This window comes from Coregonus clupeaformis, unplaced genomic scaffold, assembly GCF_020615455.1.
Source record: "Coregonus clupeaformis isolate EN_2021a unplaced genomic scaffold, ASM2061545v1 scaf0637, whole genome shotgun sequence".
NCBI classification, from domain to species: Eukaryota; Metazoa; Chordata; class Actinopteri; order Salmoniformes; family Salmonidae; genus Coregonus; species Coregonus clupeaformis.
Window position 1 is genome coordinate 135,335 of NW_025534092.1, and position 23,260 is coordinate 158,594.

Here is a 23,260-nt window from a genome sequence, read left to right on the forward strand (position 1 = left end):
GGTAGCTCCACTATAACCAGACAGGTAGCTCCACTGTAACCAGACAGGTAGCTCCACTGTAACCAGACAGGTAGCTCCACTGTAACCAGACAGGTAGCTCCACTGTAACCAGACAGGTAGCTCCACCGTAACCAGACAGGTAGCTCCACTGTAACCAGACAGGTAGCTCCACTGTAACCAGACAGGTAGCTCCACTGTAACCAGACAGGTAGCTCCACTGTAACCAGACAGGTAGCTCCACCGTAACCAGACAGGTAGCTCCACTATAACCAGACAGGTAGCTCCACTGTAACCAGACAGGTAGCTACACCATAACCAGACAGGTAGCTCCACTGTAACCAGACAGGTAGCTCCACTGTAACCAGATAGGTAGCTCCACTGTAAAAAGACAGGTAGCTCCACTATAACCAGACAGGTAGCTCCACTGTAACCAGACAGGTAGCTCCACTGTAACCAGACAGGTAGCTCCAATATAACCAGACAGGTAGCTCCACTGTAACCAGACAGGTAGCTCCACTGTAACCAGATAGGTAGCTCCACTGTAAAAAGACAGGTAGCTCCACTATAACCAGACAGGTAGCTCCACTGTAACCAGACAGGTAGCTCCACTGTAACCAGACAGGTAGCTCCACTGTATCCAGACAGGTAGCTCCACTGTAACCAGACAGGTAGCTCCACTGTAACCAGACAGGTAGCTCCACTATAACCAGACAGGTAGCTCCACTGTAACCAGACAGGTAGCTCCACTATAACCAGACAGGTAGCTCCACTATAACCAGACAGGTAGCTCCACTGTAACCAGAGAGGTAGCTCCACTATAACCAGACAGGTAGCTCCACTATAACCAGACAGGTAGCTCCACTGTAACCAGACAGGTAGCTCCACTGTAACCAGACAGGTAGCTCCACTATAACCAGACAGGTAGCTCCACTATAACCAGACAGGTAGCTCCACTATAACCAGACAGGTAGCTCCACTGTAACCAGACAGGTAGCTCCACTGTAACCAGACAGGTAGCTCCACTGTAACCGGACAGGTAGCTCCACTATAACCAGACAGGTAGCTCCACTGTAACCAGACAGGTAGCTCCACTGTAACCAGACAGGTAGCTCCACTGTAACCAGACAGGTAGCTCCACTGTAACCAGACAGGTAGCTCCACTGTAACCAGACAGGTAGCTCCACTGTAACCAGACAGGTAGCTCCACTATAACCAGACAGGTAGCTCCACTATAACCAGACAGGTAGCTCCACTGTAACCAGACAGGTAGCTCCACTGTAACCAGACAGGTAGCTCCACTGTAACCAGACAGGTAGCTCCACTATAACCAGACAGGTAGCTCCACTGTAACCAGACAGGTAGCTCCACTATAACCAGACAGGTAGCTCCACTATAACCAGACAGGTAGCTCCACTATAACCGGACAGGTAGCTCCACTGTAACCAGACAGGTAGCTCCACTGTAACCAGACAGGTAGCTCCACTATAACCAGACAGGTAGCTCCAATATAACCAGACAGGTAGCTCCACTGTAACCAACAGGTAGCTCCACTGTAACCAGACAGGTAGCTCGACTGTAACCAGTCAGGTAGCTCCACTGTAACCAGACAGGTAGCTCCACTGTAACCAGATAGGTAGCTCCACTATAACCAGACAGGTAGCTCCACTGTAACCAGTCAGGTAGCTCCACTGTAACCAGACAGGTAGCTCCACTGTAACCAGACAGGTAGCTCCACTATAACCAGACAGGTAGCTCCACTGTGACCAGACAGGTAGCTCCACTGTAACCAGACAGGTAGCTCCACTGTAACCAGACAGGTAGCTCCACTATAACCAGACAGGTAGCTCCACTGTAACCAGACAGGTAGCTCCACTGTAACCAGACAGGTAGCTCCACTGTAACCAGACAGGTAGCTGCACTATAACCAGACAGGTAGCTCCACTGTAACCAGACAGGTAGCTGCACTATAACCAGACAGGTAGCTCCACTGTAACCAGACAGGTAGCTCCACTGTAACCAGACAGGTAGCTCCACTGTAACCAGACAGGTAGCTCCACTGTAACCAGACAGGTAGCTCCACCGTAACCAGACAGGTAGCTCCACTGTAACCAGACAGGTAGCTCCACTGTAACCAGACAGGTAGCTCCACTGTAACCAGACAGGTAGCTCCACTGTAACCAGACAGGTAGCTCCACCGTAACCAGACAGGTAGCTCCACTATAACCAGACAGGTAGCTCCACTGTAACCAGACAGGTAGCTCCACCATAACCAGACAGGTAGCTCCACTGTAACCAGACAGGTAGCTCCACTGTAACCAGATAGGTAGCTCCACTGTAAAAAGACAGGTAGCTCCACTATAACCAGACAGGTAGCTCCACTGTAACCAGACAGGTAGCTCCACTGTAACCAGACAGGTAGCTCCAATATAACCAGACAGGTAGCTCCACTGTAACCAGACAGGTAGCTCCACTGTAACCAGATAGGTAGCTCCACTGTAAAAAGACAGGTAGCTCCACTATAACCAGACAGGTAGCTCCACTGTAACCAGACAGGTAGCTCCACTGTAACCAGACAGGTAGCTCCACTGTATCCAGACAGGTAGCTCCACTGTAACCAGACAGGTAGCTCCACTGTAACCAGACAGGTAGCTCCACTATAACCAGACAGGTAGCTCCACTGTAACCAGACAGGTAACTCCACTATAACCAGACAGGTAGCTCCACTATAACCAGACAGGTAGCTCCACTGTAACCAGAGAGGTAGCTCCACTATAACCAGACAGGTAGCTACACTATAACTAGACAGGTAGCTCCACTGTAACCAGACAGGTAGCTCCACTGTAACCAGACAGGTAGCTCCACTATAACCAGACAGGTAGCTCCACTATAACCAGACAGGTAGCTCCACTATAACCAGACAGGTAGCTCCACTGTAACCAGACAGGTAGCTCCACTGTAACCAGACAGGTAGCTCCACTGTAACCGGACAGGTAGCTCCACTATAACCAGACAGGTAGCTCCACTGTAACCAGACAGGTAGCTCCACTGTAACCAGACAGGTAGCTCCACTGTAACCAGACAGGTAGCTCCACTGTAACCAGACAGGTAGCTCCACTGTAACCAGACAGGTAGCTCCACTGTAACCAGACAGGTAGCTCCACTGTAACCAGACAGGTAGCTCCACTGTAACCAGACAGGTAGCTCCACTAAAACCAGACAGGTAGCTCCACTGTAACCAGACAGGTAGCTCCACTGTAACCAGACAGGTAGCTCCACTATAACCAGACAGGTAGCACCACTGTAACCAGACAGGTAGCTCCACTGTAACCAACAGGTAGCTCCACTGTAACCAGACAGGTAGCTCCACTGTAACCAGACAGGTAGCTCCACTGTAACCAGACAGGTAGCTCCACTGTAACCAGACAGGTAGCTCCACTATAACCAGACAGGTAGCTCCACCATAACCAGACAGGTAGCTCCACTATAACCAGACAGGTAGCTCCACTGTAACCAGACAGGTAGCTCCACTATAACCAGACAGGTAGCTCCACTGTAACCAGACAGGTAGCTCCACTGTAACCAGACAGGTAGCTCCACTGTAACCAGACAGGTAGCTCCACCGTAACCAGACAGGTAGCTCCACTGTAACCAGACAGGTAGCTCCACCATAACCAGACAGGTAGCTCCACTATAACCAGACAGGTAGCTCCACTGTAACCAGACAGGTAGCTCCACTGTAACCAGACAGGTAGCTCCACTGTGACCAGACAGGTAGCTCCACTGTAACCAGACAGGTAGCTCCACTGTAACCAGACAGGTAGCTCCACTGTAACCAGACAGGTAGCTCCACTGTAACCAGACAGGTAGCTCCACTATAACCAGACAGGTAGCTCCACCGTAACCAGACAGGTAGCTCCACTATAACCAGACAGGTAGCTCCACTGTAACCAGACAGGTAGCTCCACTGTAACCAGACAGGTAGCTCCACTATAACCAGACAGGTAGCTCCACTGTAACCAGTCAGGTAGCTCCACTATAACCAGACAGGTAGCTCCACTGTAACCAGTCAGGTAGCTCCACTGTAACCAGACAGGTAGCTCCACTGTAACCGGACAGGTAGCTCCACTGTAACCAGACAGGTAGCTCCACTGTAACCAGAAAGGTAGCTCCACTATAACCAGACAGGTAGCTCCACTGTAACCAGTCAGGTAGCTCCACTGTAACCAGACAGGTAGCTCCACTGTAACCGGACAGGTAGCTCCACTATAACCAGACAGGTAGCTCCACTGTAACAGACAGGTAGCTCCACTGTAACCAGACAGGTAGCTCCACTGTAACCAGACAGGTAGCTCCACTGTAACCAGACAGGTAGCTCCACTGTAACCAGACAGGTAGCTCCACTGTAACCAGACAGGTAGCTCCACTGTAACCAGACAGGTAGCTCCACTGTAACCAGACAGGTAGCTCCACTGTAACCAGACAGGTAGCTCCACTGTAACCAGACAGGTAGCTCCACTATAACCAGACAGGTAGCTCCACTGTAACCAGACAGGTAGCTCCACTATAACCAGACAGGTAGCTCCACTGTAACCAGTCAGGTAGCTCCACTGTAACCAGACAGGTAGCTCCACTGTAACCAGACAGGTAGCTCCACTGTAACCAGACAGGTAGCTCCACTGTAACCAGACAGGTAGCTCCACTGTGACCAGACAGGTAGCTCCACTGTAACCAGACAGGTAGCTCCACTGTAACCAGACAGGTAGCTCCACTGTAACCAGACAGGTAGCTCCACTGTAACCAGACAGGTAGCTCCACTGTAACCAGACAGGTAGCTCCACTGTAACCAGACAGGTAGCTCCACTGTAACCAGACAGGTAGCTCCACTATAACCAGACAGGTAGCTCCACTATAACCAGACAGGTAGCTCCACTGTAACCAGACAGGTAGCTCCACTGTAACCAGACAGGTAGCTCCACTGTAACCAGACAGGTAGCTCCACCGTAACCAGACAGGTAGCTCCACTGTAACCAGACAGGTATCTCCACCGTAACCAGACAGGTAGCTCCACTGTAACCAGACAGGTAGCTCCACTGTAACCAGACAGGTAGCTCCACTGTAACCAGACAGGTAGCTCCACTGTAACCAGACAGGTAGCTCCACTGTAACCAGACAGGTAGCTCCACTGTAACCAGACAGGTAGCTCCACCGTAACCAGACAGGTAGCTCCACTGTAACCAGACAGGTAGCTCCACTGTAACCAGACAGGTAGCTCCACTGTAACCAGACAGGTAGCTCCACTATAACCAGACAGGTAGCTCCACTGTAACCAGTCAGGTAGCTCCACTATAACCAGACAGGTAGCTCCACTATAACCAGACAGGTAGCTCCACTGTAACCAGACAGGTAGCTCCACTGTAACCGGACAGGTAGCTCCACTGTAACCAGACAGGTAGCTCCACTGTAACCAGACAGGTAGCTCCACTGTAACCAGACAGGTAGCTCCACTGTAACCAGTCAGGTAGCTCCACTGTAACCAGACAGGTAGCTCCACTGTAACCGGACAGGTAGCTCCACTATAACCAGACAGGTAGGTCCACTGTAACAGACAGGTAGCTCCACTGTAACCAGACAGGTAGCTCCACTGTAACCAGACAGGTAGCTCCACTGTAACCAGACAGGTAGCTCCACTGTAACCAGACAGGTAGCTCCACTGTAACCAGACAGGTAGCTCCACTGTAACCAGACAGGTATCTCCACTGTAACCAGACAGGTAGCTCCACTGTAACCAGACAGGTAGCTCCACTGTAACCAGACAGGTAGCTCCACTGTAACCAGACAGGTAGCTCCACTGTAACCAGACAGGTAGCTCCACTGTAACCAGACAGGTAGCTCGTTAGATCATTGAGGGCCAGGTGTCGCAGACCTGGGCCAAATCTCATCTCCAAGGAGACCATCCAGGTCATCAGTTCTCTTCTCTCGTACATTATCCTCCCCTCTGCATGTCTCCATAGAAGCATGCATAAGTACATATACTGGATGATATTGGCGTGTGATGTGTGACCTCTCTCTGTCTCTCTCTCTCTCTCTCTCTCTCTCTCTCTCTCTCTCTCTCTCTCTCTGTCTCTCTCTCTCTCTCTCTCTCTCTCTCTCTCTCTCTCTGTCTCTCTCTGTCTCTCTGTCTCTCTCTCTCTCTCTCTCTCTCTCTCTCTTTCTTTCTCTCTCTCTCTCTCTCTCTCTCTCTCTAAGTAAAACAAATGTGTCTATTACCGAACAGAACGATGGCAGAAAAGTTTATTGGAGAAAGTTGCTCAATTATTTACGTGCTCAAATAATTAAATTCCACTGTGAGAGATTAGCATTAGCCCAACCAATGAAAAGTCTAGCATAGCAGTGGGTCGTAGCTGGATCCTGCAGTTTGCCACCTTAAGTTTTCAAGGGCAGTTTTATTTTGCTCTTTCTCTAATGACCATAGATTTACAAACACACCTGTACACACACACACTCATTAATATACACACACACACACCTGCCCACCCTCCAACCTACACACTCCTCCCAACTCCAACTCAATAACAGACCCTGACCCTTACCTCTCTCTCTCTCTCTCTCTCTCCCTAGCGTTCCGCCATAATGAGTGTCCAGACCCGGGGGTTCCAGTGAACGGGAAGCGGTTTGGTGAGAACCTTCAGCTGGGCAGCTCCATCTCCTTCCTGTGTGAGGAAGGCTTCGTGAAGACCCATGGCTCCCAGACTGTCTCCTGTATCCTGAAGGATGGAAACGTGGTCTGGGACAACGCTGTGCCTCGCTGTGAAGGTTAGAGAGGAGAGGAGGGGCGGCTTCCTTTCAGGCCATCACTCTTGCTTTCTTTTCATATTTCTGTCATTCCATCCCTCTTTCCTCCATTTTTGCTCTCACGCTGTGAAGGAGACACGCTTCCTCATATTTCTCCATTTGTCTTTCTGTCTGTACGTTTAACATTTTTCATTCGTTTAGCAGACGCTCTTATCCAGAGCAACTTACAATTAATTGCATTCGTCTTAAGCTAGCTAGGTGAGACAACAACACATCACAACTGTATCAAGTACATTTTCCCTTAACAGAGTATTTATCAGCAAAGTCAGTGCTAGTAAGAAAATACTAGGGTCTTTTTGTTTTCATCTGAAAATCTGTCAGACATTGTGAGAACTGCTGCTGCAGCTCCTCAAACAGCTTGTTCATTACTGCTGCTGCAGTTCCTCAAACAGCTTGTTCATTACTGCTGCTGCAGTTCCTCAAACAGCTTGTTCATTTCTGCTGCTGCAGCTCCTCAAACAGCTTGTTCATTACTGCTGCTGCAGCTCCTCAAACAGCTTGTTCATTGCTGCTGCTGCAGCTCCTCAAACAGCTTGTTCATTGCTGCTGCTGCAGCTCCTCAAACAGCTTGTTCATTACTGCTGCTACAGCTCCTCAAACAGCTTGTTCATTGCTGCTGCTGCAGCTCCTCAAACAGCTTGTTCATTACTGCTGCTACAGCTCCTCAAACAGCTTGTTCATTGCTGCTGCTGCAGCTCCTCAAACAGCTTGTTCATTACTGCTGCTACAGCTCCTCAAACAGCTTGTTCATTTCTGCTGCTGCAGCTCCTCAAACAGCTTGTTCATTACTGCTGCTACAGCTCCTCAAACAGCTTGTTCATTGCTGCTGCTGCAGCTCCTCAAACAGCTTGTTCATTGCTGCTGCTGCAGCTCCTCAAACAGCTTGTTCATTTCTGCTGCTGCAGCTCCTCAAACAGCTTGTTCATTTCTGCTGCTGCAGCTCCTCAAACAGCTTGTTCATTGCTGCTGCTACAGCTCCTCAAACAGCTTGTTCATTGCTGCTGCTGCAGCTCCTCAAACAGCTTGTTCATTGCTGCTGCTGCAGCTCCTCAAACAGCTTGTTCATTTCTGCTGCTGCAGCTCCTCAAACAGCTTGTTCATTTCTGCTGCTGCAGCTCCTCAAACAGCTTGTTCATTGCTGCTGCTGCAGCTCCTCAAACAGCTTGTTCATTGCTGCTGGAGTGAAACGTGCTTTTATAAGCCCAATCATTGTACAACAATTCTAAATCCAATCGCGTGTTAAAAACACATTCTTGATGGCCACGATTAAAAATAGCTACTAATTATTTCTCAACTGGTAATTGAAGCGTGTTTCCCATTCACCATGCAAGTGGACAGACAATGGTAGACAGGCTTCAGCGCATCACACACCACTTTGCAATGAACTGGAGGCAGTAGCATATGCATTTTGAAAACATACTTAATTGTTTGAAACCTGAACATTTTACTTCATATTATGAGGCATGTCATACCTTGCTTCAAAGTAGCCTATTTCTCACTGGCCTATTTCTCTCACGTTCTATTGGTTTTCAAATCAGCATTGTCCAGTAGCCAAAGGCACAATCCTATTCATATTAGCAACCCATGCTAGTTGTTGCATCTTTAGATCTCCTCTCTTTCTAAATGTCTAATGGATATTTTAATCTCTGTCACATGAAACCCCTCACTTGTGCGGTCTGCTTTTGACAACGGTGTTTACCAAATATTCCCGCACGTAGCCTACTGCCTTGTGCACATTGCTGTGCTTATAATGTGAATAAATAATAGTTTATCAACATTTTAAGCTAAACGTTCTGAACTGTTGCGTCAGCGTCATTGCTTTAAAAAAAAAGTTGTATGAATTTAAATTTGAAATTGTTTTGGAATAGGCTATTTGTTTCTCGCACAGAACGACAAGCTGACTAATGGAATAGGTAGATTGACGTAGGCTAGTGGTTTTGCGGTTCGTTACTGTTGGCTGAGGAAAAATGCATGTGGAAAGCTATTCTAACATCTTCAAAGTGTGCATCGGAATTTGGTAAGAAGGACATACCCTGTTGCATCTTCGAGTTGCATGTTCTGTTGAAATGAATAACCATCATCTAAATGTGATTTCTGTCATTCAGAACACTGTGAGTAGACGCCCTAATCAGTGCATATGGGTCGGGTAAATTTATCAAATGTCCAGTATCACACTTTCCTAACGGAAAACCCTGCCTAAGAGGTGATACATAGTTACATTAATATAAGGTAGTTAGCTTAGTGCTAGTTTCTCCTAAGAGTAGGCAAACCTGTTCAGGTGATTTCTGGTATATCATCAAAATAACTAAATCACAGCATGTGTTTGGACTCATTTAGCAATTTTACCTGATTAGGTACAATACCATTGGAAATGAAGGTTGAAAGTTCAATTAATATTCCTAAAGTTGAAAATGATGCTGTCGCTGCATCCTGTTGACAAGACATTTTGAGAAATAGCCCAGTGTCAAAACACAGTTTTAACGTGTCCAAATCAATAACCAATATGCAGAAACAGTTTGTGACATCTTGAAAACCTAAACATACAGTGCCTTCAGAAAGTATTCATACCCCTTGAATTATTCCACATTTTGTTGTGTTACAGCCTGAATTCAAAATGGTTTAAATAGGATGTATTATTATCTACACACAATACCCCAAAATGACAAAGTGAAAACGTGTTTTTAGACATTTTTGCAAATGCATTGAAAATATCTAATTTACTTAAGTATTCCCACCACTGAGTCAATACTTTGTAGAAGCACCTTTGGCGGCGATTACAGCTTTGAGTCATCTTGGGTATGTCTATATATTTGGGGATTTTTTCCCATTCTTCCTTACATATTTTCTCATGCTCTGTTAAGTTAGATGTGGAGCGCCAGTGAACAGCAATCTTCAAGTCTTTCCACACATTTTCAATGGGATTCAAGTCTGGGCTTTGGCTGGGCCACTCAAGGACCTTCACATAATTTTTCTGAAGCCATTCCAGCGTTGCTTTGGCTGTGTGCTTGGGGTCATTGTCCCATTGGAGAGTAAATCTTCGTTCCCAGTCTAAGGTTTGCTCTCCTGATGTAGGTTCTCGTTAAGAATTTGCCTGTATTTGGTTCCATTCATTGTTCCCTCTATCCTTACCAGTCTCCCAGTCCCTGCTGCTTAAAATCATCCCCATAGCATGATGCAGCCACCACCATGCTTCATGGTAGGGATGGTGTTAGACGGGTGATAAGCTGTGCCTGGTTTTCTCCAGACATAGCACTTTGCATTCCGGCCAAATAGTTAAGTTTTTGTCTCATCAGACCACAAAATCTTTTGCCTTATGATCTCAGAGTCTTTCACGTGCCTTTTTGCGAACTCCAGGCGAGCTGTCATGTGCCTTTTTCTCAAGAGTGACTTCCGTCTGGCCACTCACCCATAAAGTCCAGATTGGTGAAGTGCTGTAGACAGTTGTGCTTCTGGCAGGTTCTCTCATCTTAGCCGAGGAACTCTGTAGTTCTGTCAGAGTGGTCATTGGGTTCTTGGTCACCTCCCTGACCAAGGTCCTTCTTGCCCGGTTGCTCAGTTTAGTCGGACGGCCAGCTCTAGGCAGAGTCTGGGTAGTTCCATATTTTTTTCAATTTCCTAATGATGGAGACCACTGTGCTCTTGGAAACGTTCAACACTTTAGAAATAGTTTTATACCCTTCCCCAGATATATGCCTCATCACAATTATATATCTGGGAGTTCTATGGACAGCTCCTTGGACTTCATGGTATAGTTTCTGCTCTGAAGATGTTAGTTTTTTTCCTGAATCGTGTCCAAACAATTGAATTGGCCACAGGTGGACTCCATTCAAGTTGTGGTGACATCTCAAGGATGAGCAAAGGAAATTGGATCCCCCCTAAGCTCAGTTTGGAGTGTCATAGCAAAGGGGTGTGAATACTTACAGTGCCAGTCAAAAGTTTGGACACACCTACTCATTCAAGGGTTTTTCTTTATTTTTACTATTTTCTACATTGTAGAATAATAGTGAAGACATCAAAACTATGAAATAACACATGTGGAATCATGTAGTAACCCAAAAAGTGTTAAACAAATCAAAATATATTTTCGATTTTAGATTATTCAAAGTAGCCTTGATGACAGCTAATCATATTTATTTTAATTTTTTGAACGAGCATCTTATTAACTGCACAAGCACCAAAAACCCTGTTGTTTTGACAAGTGGAAATAAATCACTGATATCGATTAGGGGGGAAATCAGGTTGTGTGCGCTGTTTGAAACTACCACAACTCAAAAACCACATGGAAGCGTGAGATAATTTTACATCACTGGTTAGAGGACAACCTTTCTGGGTGATTTAAATATTGACTGGCTTTCATCAGGCTGCCCTCTCAAGAGAAAGCTCCAAACTGTACTATGCATACTGTAGGATATCAACACTGACAAGGGTTGGCTGTTATTTAAGTGAGTTTGATTCTCAAATCGATGTATTGGTGTGTAGCCATCAGATTTTATACAGAGAGCGCCCCAGATTTTATTTGCCACACTCCAACTGAAGCCTTATCTCTCTCACACAGAGATGTACATATGTTTGAACATGTTGTCTGTTGTGGGGTGATCTAAGTGGTTTATGTTTAATTAAGGTAATATATACAGTATGCCACTATGTCAGCTTAGTGTTGTTGGCACAGATTTATGTTATTCAATGACATTTAGAAAAATTGACATGGGGCACATTAGCAAGCAGGCATGTCTCATATCATATACCATTGTGTATTGATCAAAGTGGTTTTCTGTTCAGTGTGATTTATGTTAATCAAGGACATTTGCACATTTGCTAGAACACACACACACACACACACACACACCCACACACACACACACAAACACACACAAACGCACCCACATACACACACTTGCCACCCCCTTCCACCCTCCCCTTAAACCCTCCCCCTTCCACCCTCCCCTTCCACCCTCCCCCTTCCACCCTCCCCTTCCACCCTCCCCCTTCAAACCCTCCCCTTCCACCCTCCCCTTCCACCCTCCCCCTTCCCACTCCCCCTTCCACCCTCCCCTTCCACCCTCCCCCTTCCACCTCCCCTTTCCAGCCACCCACCCACTCAGTCTCTGAAGTAATGTTTGGCCTTGAGCGCCAGTAATGGTCAACCATTTCCATGACATGACAGTGGACGCATTGAACACAGTGGACACAGTGGACACAGTGGACACAGTGAACACAGTGGACACAGTGGACACAGTGACACAGCGAACACAGTGGACACAGCGAACACAGTGGACACAGTGACACAGTGGACACAGTGGACACAGTGGACACATCCATGACTGAGATGTACTGTATAATATACCCTCTGTCTCTGTCTCCACCTCTCCCTCTCTTCCCTTTCATCTCTCTCATCCTCCTCCCTCCCTCTCCCCCCCTCTCCTCTCACCCTCTCCCTCCTCTCCCCCCAATCTCTCCCTCCTCTCCCCCCTCATCTCTCCCTCTCTCCTCTCCCTCCTCTCCCACTCCCCTCCTCTTTCCTCTTCCTCTCCACCCCCCACCTCTTCTCCTCCCATGTTCCTCAGCTCCGTGTGGGGGTGATCTGAAGGCTCCTAGTGGTATCATCCTGTCCCCTGGTTGGCCAGAGCTCTATAAGGAGGCCCTTAACTGTGAGTGGGTCATCGAGGCTCCGCCAGGATACCCCATCAAGATCATCTTTGATAAGTGAGTCAGGACACAACACTGTGCTCTTCCTGTCTACCTCTCTTCCTGTCTACCTCTCTGCCTTTACTGTCCTTCATGCTGCCTCTCTCTCTTTTCCATCTTGTCCTACATTATTTCCTCTATCTCCTCTGTAGCTCTCTCACCTCACTTCTTCCCACATTGCTCTCTCTCTCTCTCTCTCTCTCTCTCTCTCTCTCTCTCTCTCTCTCTCTCTCTCTCTCTCTCTCTCTCTCTCTCTCTCTCTCTCTCTCTCTCTCTCCCTCTCTCTCTGTCTGTCTGTCTGTATGTCTGTCTGTCTCTCTCTCTCTCTCTCGCTCTCTCTCTCTCTCTCTCTCTCTCTGTCTGTCTGTCTGTCTGTCTGTCTGTCTGTCTGTCTGTCTGTCTGTCTGTCTGTCTGTCTGTCTGTCTGTCTGTCTGTCTGTCTGTCTGTCTGTCTGTCTGTCTGTCTGTCTGTCTGTCTGTCTGTCTGTCTGTCTGTCTGTCTGTCTGTCTCTCTCTCTCTCTCTCTCTCTCTCTCTCTCTCTCTCTCTCTCTCTCTCTCTCTCTCTCTCTCTCTCTCTCTCTTGATTTCTCTGGATTTATCTCGATTTCTCTCTCGCTTTCACTCTCAGGGCTCTAAAGGGCGAGCTACTAAATATTTTGCTGTGCAACCTATAATTTTATTTTGGAGCACCAGTGCGCCTAGAATTTTTCTTCTCCCTTAGAAATAAATTGTTACTAATAATTAGGCTTCACTTTACCACAGCCTCCAAGTTCCATAGAGTCCTCTCTCTTCCGCTGCTGAATGCTTCCAGTTCCCGGGCCATGCATGCCAAACCAAGCTATGCCCCTTGTCACTCAAGGAGGCACCACACCGTTTCTCCAGGCTGTTTATTCTCTCAGGATGCTTTCAATTTAAGCACAACATATTCTTCCAAAACAAAAAAATTATGCTGCTTTCCACATTGCTTCTAAATATGAATCCAGATGTTTTCTCTATTATACTATTAGTTTGTGTATCTAGCTCTAATAGTATTCTATTATAATTATATTAAAATGTCTAATTATCTAATACTCAGATTCCTGTTCACCCATTGGTTGTTCCCTCAGATTCCTGTTAACCCATTGGTTGTTCCCCAGATCCCTGTTTTACCCATTGGTTGTTGCCCCAGATTCCTGTTAACCCATTGGTTGTTCCCCCATGATTCCTGTTAACCCATTGGGTTGTTCCCTCAGGTTTCGTACTGAGGTAAACTATGACGTGCTGGAGGTGCGTGACGGCCGGTTCCCCTCCTCGCCTCTGATTGGTAGTTACCAGGGTACCCAGGTGCCCCAGTTCCTCATCAGCACCTCCAACTTCCTGTTCCTTCTCTTTTCCACCGACAAGAGCCACTCGGACATCGGCTTCCGCATCCGCTATGAGAGTAAGACTTTGTGTGTGTTGTTCTCCAGGTGTCTACATCTTAGCCACAAACCAGTAGACATTGGGCGATAACTACTAATGGGTCCAGAACAACCATTTGAGAAACTCTGAAACTATCCCTACCTTTCTTCCTCTCCTCAAATGACAAAAAAGTATAACCAAATATGTTCCAGATTAGTCTGCTTTAACTGACAGAGCCCACCGTTACAAATAATAATAATAATAATAATAATATGCCATTTAGCAGACACTTTTATCCAAAGCGACTTACAGTCATGCGTGCATACATTTTTTTGTGCATTGGTGGTCCCGGGGATCGAACCCACTACCTTGGCGTTACAAGCGCTGTGCTCTACCAGCTGAGCTACAGAGGACCACTGCCGATAATGTATACGTGACCGACCGGCTCGATTCGGTCTTATGTAGCAACATTTGAAAAAAAAAGTAGCAACTCTGAGCTAGAAAATGTTATATCATACACTACAGTTGAGGAACAATGGGAAAGTAATTCTGCTTTGAAAGTTGATAAACTTGTAACCCCACTTTTGAGAAAATGGCCTTTGAATGTTTTGGTACACCCATTGGAGAGCTCTTCTTTGTCTACACCCATTCAGCATCGTTCACACCCGTTTAAATGTTAGCCCCACCCATCTCTTTAAGGATTCACATGTGAGGCCATGTGCTAAAAAGAGTGAGTACGGTAGTGTTCTAAACAACCGAAGATTCCAAGACTAAAGGCTGGTTTATACTCCGTCTATCGACATGAACATTCTATTGTCGTCCGATGTTAAACTTGTCATTGTCGTTATGAAAAAGTAGGAATACAAATACGACAGACTTTATGACATCAGCAGCCTGGTGGTCCAAAATAGCATAACTGGGGTATTTTAACACCAATTAACCCATCTGTTTAAAAGTTCATTTAGTATATGTCAATCTAGCAAACCAGACAACTAAAAGCAACTTTCTTAACACTGTTTTGGTTTGTTTCTTGCTTGTTAGCTAGCTAGCTAACGTTAAGTCAACTGGTTAGCCAGTTCAAGTAATGACCATATCATGTAGCTGACAACGTCTTAACTTTAGCTAATTTGTATTCATTATTACAGGAAAATAAACTCACAACAATATAATTATTTACAAGTTAATGAAAACTAATTACAAAAAATAGCTTACGGTTGTGAGTGTGATGAAATAAAAGCAGGGTGTTCTACCAGAGAATTCGAGAACTTGGACACTGTCTCATTGGCCTAACGTTATATCCTAATCTGACTTTGGTGCAGGTCATGTTGTTCTTCACATTACCGTCTCTGGTAAACACACACTATATAAAATAAAATCTAAGTTTATTTGTCACATGCACAGGATACACAAGGTGTAGAGTGGCGCAGTGGTCTAAGGCACTGCATCGCAGTGCTAGCTGTGCCACTAGAGATCCTGGTTCGAATCCAGGCTCTGCTGTAGCCGGCCGCAACCGGGAGACCAATGGGGCGGCGCACATTTGGCCCAGCATCGTCCAGGGTAGGGGAGGGAATGGCCGGCAGGGAGGTAGCTCAGTTGGTAGAGCATGGCGTTTGCAACGCCAGGGTTGTGGGTTCGATTCCCATGGGGTATGAAAAAAAAATATAATAATAATAATGTATGCACTAACTGTAAGTCGCTCTGGATAAGAGCGTCTGCTAAATGACGTAAATGGTACAGTGAAATGGTTACTTGCATAGTGTAGTATTTTGTTTAGCCATGTAGCTAGCTAGCTAAACAATGAACCATAATCCCAACTCATAACGCTACTAACCTGCATGAATCTACAGGTAGCTAAAGCTAACCAAATAGGTTCAATGTTAGCTAGCTAGCTAACATTAGTCTATAACTTGCAATGCAAATGGCTCTGAGATACGAATAATGTTACTACACAGCTCAGACGCATAACATTAGCTAGCTAGCAAACAGTATGCTTTAACTTGCAATGAAAACGACTTTCTGACTAAATTAGAAACGCATAATATCTGAAAATGTAGCTAGCTAGACTCTCTTACCCGTATACATGGATGGACGCTTCTCCCTCTCTGACACGGATGCCATGGTTGCCCTTAGTTTGAAGATGTAATCCGGAGACAGGTGTTTTATACAACAGCCTTCTGTTCTCTTTTCGACTCCCTCCACATTTGCAATCAAACGCCTTCATTTTTTCATCTCATTAGCTATCATACTCTGCTTCCACTTGGCATTCCACTGATTTCAAAACTCGGTCCTACAGAAAGTGGAGAGCCTTAGCAACACTTTTGAAATTCTTCATGATATCTTTCAAAAATGTCGCGTTAGAAAGGATTACCAGCTCATGTTATAGACAGAAGCGTGCTACATGGCAGACCAATCCGATCTCATCTCTCAGCATTATCTCAGCCAATCATGGCTAGCGGGAAGTCTTCTGTCTTTTTCCGTGGCTAAGCCAACTACGCTCGTAATTTAACAATTGTATTCGTAATTACAGATGTCATACAAGTTTGTTATTAAGGCCCATAAAAGTTCACATTACCCAGAAGGCTTTTCTGCCCAAAAATGCATCTTGATAAAAAAAAAAAAGGTTTACGTTCAAATGCCTCTCCTGTGAAGTAGTGACGTCTAGTTTCCTGAAACTAGTCACATATGGTATTGCTACTCCACTGCTATAATCATGCCAGGTCCCTGACTGAGCTATAGTCATGCCAGGTCCCTGACTGAGCTATAATCATGCCATATAATATAATCATAGTAATCATATTAATGAGGTGGTATTAATGAAGTGATATTAATGAGGTGATATTAATGGGGTGATATTAATTAGGGGATATTAATAAGGTGATATTAATTAGGGGATATTAATAAGATGATATTAATAAGGTGATATTAATAAGGTGATATTTACGAGGTGGTATTAATGAGGTGGTATTAATGAGGTGGTATTAATGAGGTGGTATTAATGAGATTATATTAATGAGGTGATATTAATGAGGTGATATTAATGAGGTGGTATTAATTAGATTATATTAATGAGGTGATATTAATAAGGTGATATTTATGAGGTGGTATTAATGAGGTGGTATTAATGAGGTGGTATTAATGAGGTGATATTAATGAGGTGGTATTAATGAGGTGGTATTAAAACCATGATCACTGTGGGCTCTCTTGTCTCTGTCTCAACATTTACAATGATCTAATAATTACTGGGTTGATTTTACTGTAAGATAACCCTGTCACACACAATCTCCCATGGGGCCACGAATACACACACACAAACACCTTTAAAAACAGTGTCATCTTGGAGGACTAGGTGAGAGTTTAAGTTTTTTAAAATCTTTTTATACCTGACTCAACTTAGTAACCCTTAGTCACACCACCGGTCTCTGCTTTAATAATTCACCATGGCTACTGCACCACTCAGACAGAAACAAGGAAAGGTATGTGTGGGGGTGAGATCACTTTTAGTTGGCCCCTGTATTCAAAACGAAACCTGACAGGAAGTTGTATTCAAAACAAAACCTGACAGGAAGTTGTATTCAAAACAAAACCTGACAGGAAGTTGTATTCAAAACGAAACCTGACAGGAAGTTGTACAGGAGTTTTAGGCACTCTACTTCCTATGGACCGTGGTCAAAAGTAGTTTACTTTACTTTACTTTACTCTAATGTATTATGCGACCATTAAAAACAAAACAAAAACAAGCACACATAAAACTTCAAAAAAACATACATGCACATGAGTAAATGGTCAAGGATACCCCACAAAACAGTCTGGGACTTATTTCCATAATGGTCGTCTTACTGTAGAGGGTTAATGCCTTTAAGCACATCAGGACCTCTTAGATATTCAGTATGACTCAATCAGTATAGATGGTATTGTGGCATAGGGAAGAGGGGTGTGTGTGTAATAACCCCTGTGTGTGTTTGTGTGTGTGTGTGTGTGTGTGTGTGTGTGTGTGTCTGTGTGTGTGTGTGTGTAGTAACCCCTGTGTGTGTGTGTGTGTGTGTGTGTATGTGTGTAGTAACCCCTGTGTGTGTGTGTGTGTGTGTGTGTGTGTGTGTGTGTGTGTGTGTGTGTGTGTGTGTGTGTGTGTGTGTGTGTGTGTGTGTGTGTGTGTGTGTGTGTGTGTGTGTGTGTGTGTGTGTGTGTGTGTGTGTGTGTGTGTGTGTGTGTGTGAGTGTGTGTGTGTGTGTATGTGTGTAGTAACCCCTGTGTGTGTGTGTGTGTGTGTGTGTGTGTGTGTGTGTGAGTGTGTGTGTGTGTGTGTGTGTGTGTGTGTGTGTATGTGTGTAGTAACCCCTGTGTGTGTGTGTGTGTGTGTGTGTGTGTGTGTGTGTGTGTGTGTGTGTGTGTGTGTGTGTGTGTGTGTGTGTGTGTGTGTGTGTGTGTGTGTGTGTGTGTGTGTGTGTGTGTGTGTGTGTGTGTGTGTGTGTGTGTGTGTGTGTGTGTGTGTGGTAACCCCTGTGTGTGTGTTTTCCCACTCAGCTCTACAGCTACAGTCAGATCACTGTGTCGACCCTGGCATCCCTGTCAACGGCCAACGCCATGGCAACGACTTCTACGTGGGTGCCTTGGTAACGTTCAGCTGTGATGCGGGGTACTCCCTTAGCGACCTGGAGCCCCTGGAGTGCGAACCCAACTTCCAGTGGAGTCGACCCCTGCCCGGCTGTGATGGTACGGCCCAATTCTGAATTCTGTTCACAAAATTACCCCCCCCCACCCAGGTTACTTCCAGGTGGAAGTTGCCCGTATCATACAGTAAAGGATAATAGGATAATCTTATGACTTCCCAATATCTACCTTTATCCATTGGGGGGGAAACTTGAAACGGAACCCTAAATCAGTGTTTAGGGCCATGCTATGTAGCGTCCGAATGGCAGCGTTTTCTCAGTACTTTCTCTGTATTTTCATCTTTAAGGGACAATTCTTACCCTTTAGAGTTTCTCTTCTTATTTCACTATAAAGGCTTTTATAATTATGGCCAGTATTGATTTCCTCCTCCTGTATAATGATACTGCCCTCTCTGTTTATGTCCTTCAGAAGGGCACTGATATTAAACTGGATGTAGTGCATGGTGAAACCTGTGGACATTTCATTATGTATAGTTCTAGAACCTACCAACTTATTCTCTCTCTCTCTCTCTCTCTCTCTCTCTCTCTCTCTCTCTCTCTCTCTCTCTCTCTCTCTCTCTCTCTCTCTCTCTCTCTCTCTCTCTCTCTCTCTCTCTCTCTCTCTCTCTCTCTCTCTCTCTCTCTCTCTCTCTCTCTCTCTCTCTCTCTCTCTCTCTCTCTCCCTCTCTCCCTCTCTCTCCAGCGTTGTGTGGAGGTTATATCCAGGGTAACACCGGTACCATCCTCTCTCCGGGGTTTCCAGACTTCTATCCTCACAACCTCAACTGCACCTGGATGATTGAATCCTCCCATGGCAAAGGTGAGCAGGCCCACTACTGTCTGCATGCTGTTCACCTCCAGTCTAATTCAATTTCACTGACAATGTCATTTCACTTATTTACATTTGCATGTTAGTCATTTAGCAGACGCTCTTATCCAGAGATACTTTTTTTTCTGCTCATACTGGCCCCCCGTGGGAATCAAACCCACAACCCTGGCACTTATCGGGTCCTGTAGAGATTGCTGGTACATCCCTGCACCACTGCTACTCAACCCCCCATCACATCACTATTAGTACCTCTTCATAAAGTATCTTGGTTACCCAACCCCCATCACATCACTATTAGTGCCTCTTCATAAAGTATCTTGGTTATCCAACCCCCCATCACATCACTATTAGTACCTCTTCATAAAGCATCTTGGTTATCCAACCCCCCATCACATCACTATTAGTACCTCTTCATAAAGTATCTTGGTTACCCAACCCCCCATCACATCACTATTAGTACCTCTTCATAATGCATCTTGGTTACCCAACCCCCCATCACATCACTATTAGTACCTCTTCATAAAGTATCTTGGTTACCCAACCCCCATCACATCACTATTAGTACCTCTTCATAATGCATCTTGGTTACCCAACCCCCCCATCACATCACTATTAGTACCTCTTCATAAAGCATCTTGGTTATCCAACCCCCCATCACATCACTATTAGTACCTCTTCATAAAGTATCTTGGTTACCCAACCCCCCATCACATCACTATTAGTACCTCTTCATAAAGTATCTTGGTTACCCAACCCCCATCACATCACTATTAGTACCTCTTCATAAAGTATCTTGGTTACCCAACCCCCCATCACATCACTATTAGTACCTCTTCATAATGTATATTGGTTATCCAACCCCCCATCACATCACTATTAGTACCTCTTCATAAAGTATCTTGGTTACCCAACCCCCCATCACATCACTATTAGTGCCACGACAGGGGTAGGCAGCTAGATTCGACCTCGGGACGTTTCTGTCTGAGTGAATAGTCAGGGGGCCGGAACAGAATTATAATAATTGATACACTGCAAATTGACCACAGCCTGAACAGAGATAACAATCATTTCATACCTTTATTACACTGAGACACGATCACATCTTTTTTTTGTGTGTGGGAATACAGATTTCCTAAATCAATTAAATGTTTAGCTGAATTCTTGGTGATTTTACAGTCTTTTTTTTTACCAAAATACCACTCAGTCTTTTTTTTTACCATCATACCACTCAGGAAGGAGACGCGCTCTGTCTCCTAGAGATGAACGTACTTTGGTGTGAAAAGTGCAAATCAATCCCAGAACAACATCAAAGGACCTTGAGAAGATGCTGGAGGAAACAGGTACAAAAGTATCTATATCCACAGTAAAACGAGTCCTATATCGACATAACCTGAAAGGCCGCTCAGCAAGGAAGAAGCCACTGCTCCAAAACCGCCATAAAAAAGCCAGACTAGGTTTGCAACTGCACATGGGGACAAAGACTTTGGAGAAATGACCATCGTTATGTTTGGAGGAAAAAGGGGGACTTGCAAGCCGAAGAACACCACCCCAACAGTGAAGCACGGGGGTGGCAGCATCATGCTGTGGGGGTGCTTTGCTGTAGGAGGGACTGGTGCACTTCACAAAATAGATGGCATCGTGAGGAAGGAAAATTATGTGGATATATTTAAGCAACATCTCAAGACATCAGTCAGGAAGTTAAAGCTTGGTCGCAAATGGGTCTTCCAAATGGACAATGACCCCAAGCATACTTCCAAAGTTGTTGCAAAATGGCTTAAGGACAACAAAGTCAAGGTATTGGAGTGGCCATCACAAAGCCCTGACCTCAATCCTATAGAAATTTTGTGGGCAGAACTGAAAAAGCGTGCGCGAGCAAGGAGGCCTACAAACCTGACTCAGTTACACCAGCTGTGTCAGGAGGAATGGGCCAAAATTCACCCAACTTATTGTGGGAAGCTTGTGGAAGGCTCCTCGAAACGTTTGACCCAAGTTAAACAATTTAAAGGCAATGTTACAAAATACTAATTGAGTGTATGTAAACTTCTGACCCACTGGGAATGTGATGAAAGAAATAAAAGCTGAAATAAATCATTATCTCTACTATTATTCTGACATTTCACATTCTTAAAATAAAGTGGTGATCCTAACTGACCTAAGACAGGGAATTCTTACTCGGATTAAATGTCAGGAATTGTGAAAAGCTGATTTTAAATGTATTTGGCTAAGGTGTATGTAAACTTCCAACTTCAACTGTATATACATATATACATATATACGTATATATATATATCCTCCCCCACCAGGAAGAGTGTAGCTGACTCTTGTCTCTCTCTCTCCTCCCCCACCAGGAAGGGTGAAGCTGACTCTTCTCTCTCTCTCTCCTCCCCCACCAGGTGTCCAGTTCACCTTCCATACATTCCACCTAGAGTCTCCCCACGACCACCTGTTGGTGACGGAGAACGGCAGCTTCCCCGAGCCCCTGTGGAGACTAACAGGCTCAATACTGCCCCCCACCCTCAGTGCAGGCCTGTATGGGAACTACACCGCTCAGATACGCTTCCTTTCAGACTTCTCTGTCTCCTACGAGGGATTCAACATCACCTTCTCAGGTAGGGGTTTTGGGGCTTGGGCCTCTGCATGTGTTTGAAAGAGAAACTTCGATACAGCTATAACTGTAGAAGCATGGCTTCTTATCCGTCTCGAAGGGCCATGAAATACAGCTCTAAACCTTGACAGACGATTATTGTGAGATTTTAGGGAATACTGAGAGAATAGCCTATTGTATGATGTAATGTATTTGGGGATCCACCAAAAAACAAATATGAGTATATGTGTGTATCTGTGTGCCTCCCTATCCGGCTAGAAGGAACATGAAACTGGTCCCAGATCTGTTTATTTTGTCTTCTGACTGTAAGGCGCTCTGGATAAGAGCGTCTTGCTAAATGACTAAAAATGTAAACGTCACACTACCATATGAGTTGACCACACAGCACATACCGATCTGGTACCAGGCTAGTTTCACGGTCCTTGGAGCCAGATAGGAAGACAGGCTACCATTGAAATGGAGCTACAGGTGAGCTCCAAAAAATATTGGAACAGTGACACATTTTTTGTTGTCTTGGCTCTGTACACAGGCACACAATGATTACATCAAACTTGTGACTCTACAAACTTGTTGGACTCATTTGCTGTTTGTTTATGGTTGTGTTTCAGATTATTTTGTGCCCAGTAGAAATGAATGGTAAATAACGTATTGTGTCATTTTGGGGTCACTTTTATTGTAAATAAGAATATAATATGTGGTAACACTTGACACTCAGTGGCATAACCATGTCATAATATGTCATAACAGCTGTCATAACCTGTCATAATATGGTCATACCACTGTCATGACACATATATTTACACTTTGTTGTGACACATATTGTGTTATTTTATGGCTGGTTATGATACCTACATAAGAGTGTCTAAACCCACATTTATTCAAAATAGTTATTTTTTTCCTGCCAAGAAGCTTATTTTCTATGACAGTTTGTTTCTTAAATCCTTTGTTGTTGTAGGACTGAATTCTTTACAGTCATGTTTTCTTCATCATATTTTAAATAACTAGTAGAAAATACACTTTATGCCACTGTCATGAAGCATTATGACCATTCTGTGTCACTTTACTTGGTCTATGAAGATATACTTTATGATACTGTCAAGAAGCATTATGACCATCATAGTCACATAAGCCAGGGCGGCAGGTAGCTTAGTGGTTAAGAGCGTTGTGCCAGTAACCGAAAGGTCGCTGGTTCTAATCCCCGAGCTGACTAGGTGAAAAATCTGTCGATGTGCCCGTGAGCAAGGCACTTAACCCTAATTGCT

At 45.0% G+C, this 23,260-nt stretch overlaps 1 protein-coding gene across 1 annotated transcript in view; it reads left to right on the forward strand.

The window, feature by feature from the left end:
• Nucleotides 1–23,260, forward strand: part of LOC121537277 (CUB and sushi domain-containing protein 2-like) — a gene marked incomplete at its 3' end in the record, with an annotated part of 265,202 nt that overhangs the window by 119,129 nt on the left and 122,813 nt on the right. Inside the window, exons 13-18 of the mRNA XM_045216200.1 lie at nucleotides 6,619–6,813; nucleotides 12,417–12,555; nucleotides 13,771–13,958; nucleotides 18,440–18,628; nucleotides 19,268–19,384; nucleotides 21,787–22,002. Coding sequence (XP_045072135.1) covers nucleotides 6,619–6,813; nucleotides 12,417–12,555; nucleotides 13,771–13,958; nucleotides 18,440–18,628; nucleotides 19,268–19,384; nucleotides 21,787–22,002 — 1,044 coding nt within the window. The remainder of the gene's footprint in view (nucleotides 1–6,618; nucleotides 6,814–12,416; nucleotides 12,556–13,770; nucleotides 13,959–18,439; nucleotides 18,629–19,267; nucleotides 19,385–21,786; nucleotides 22,003–23,260) is intronic.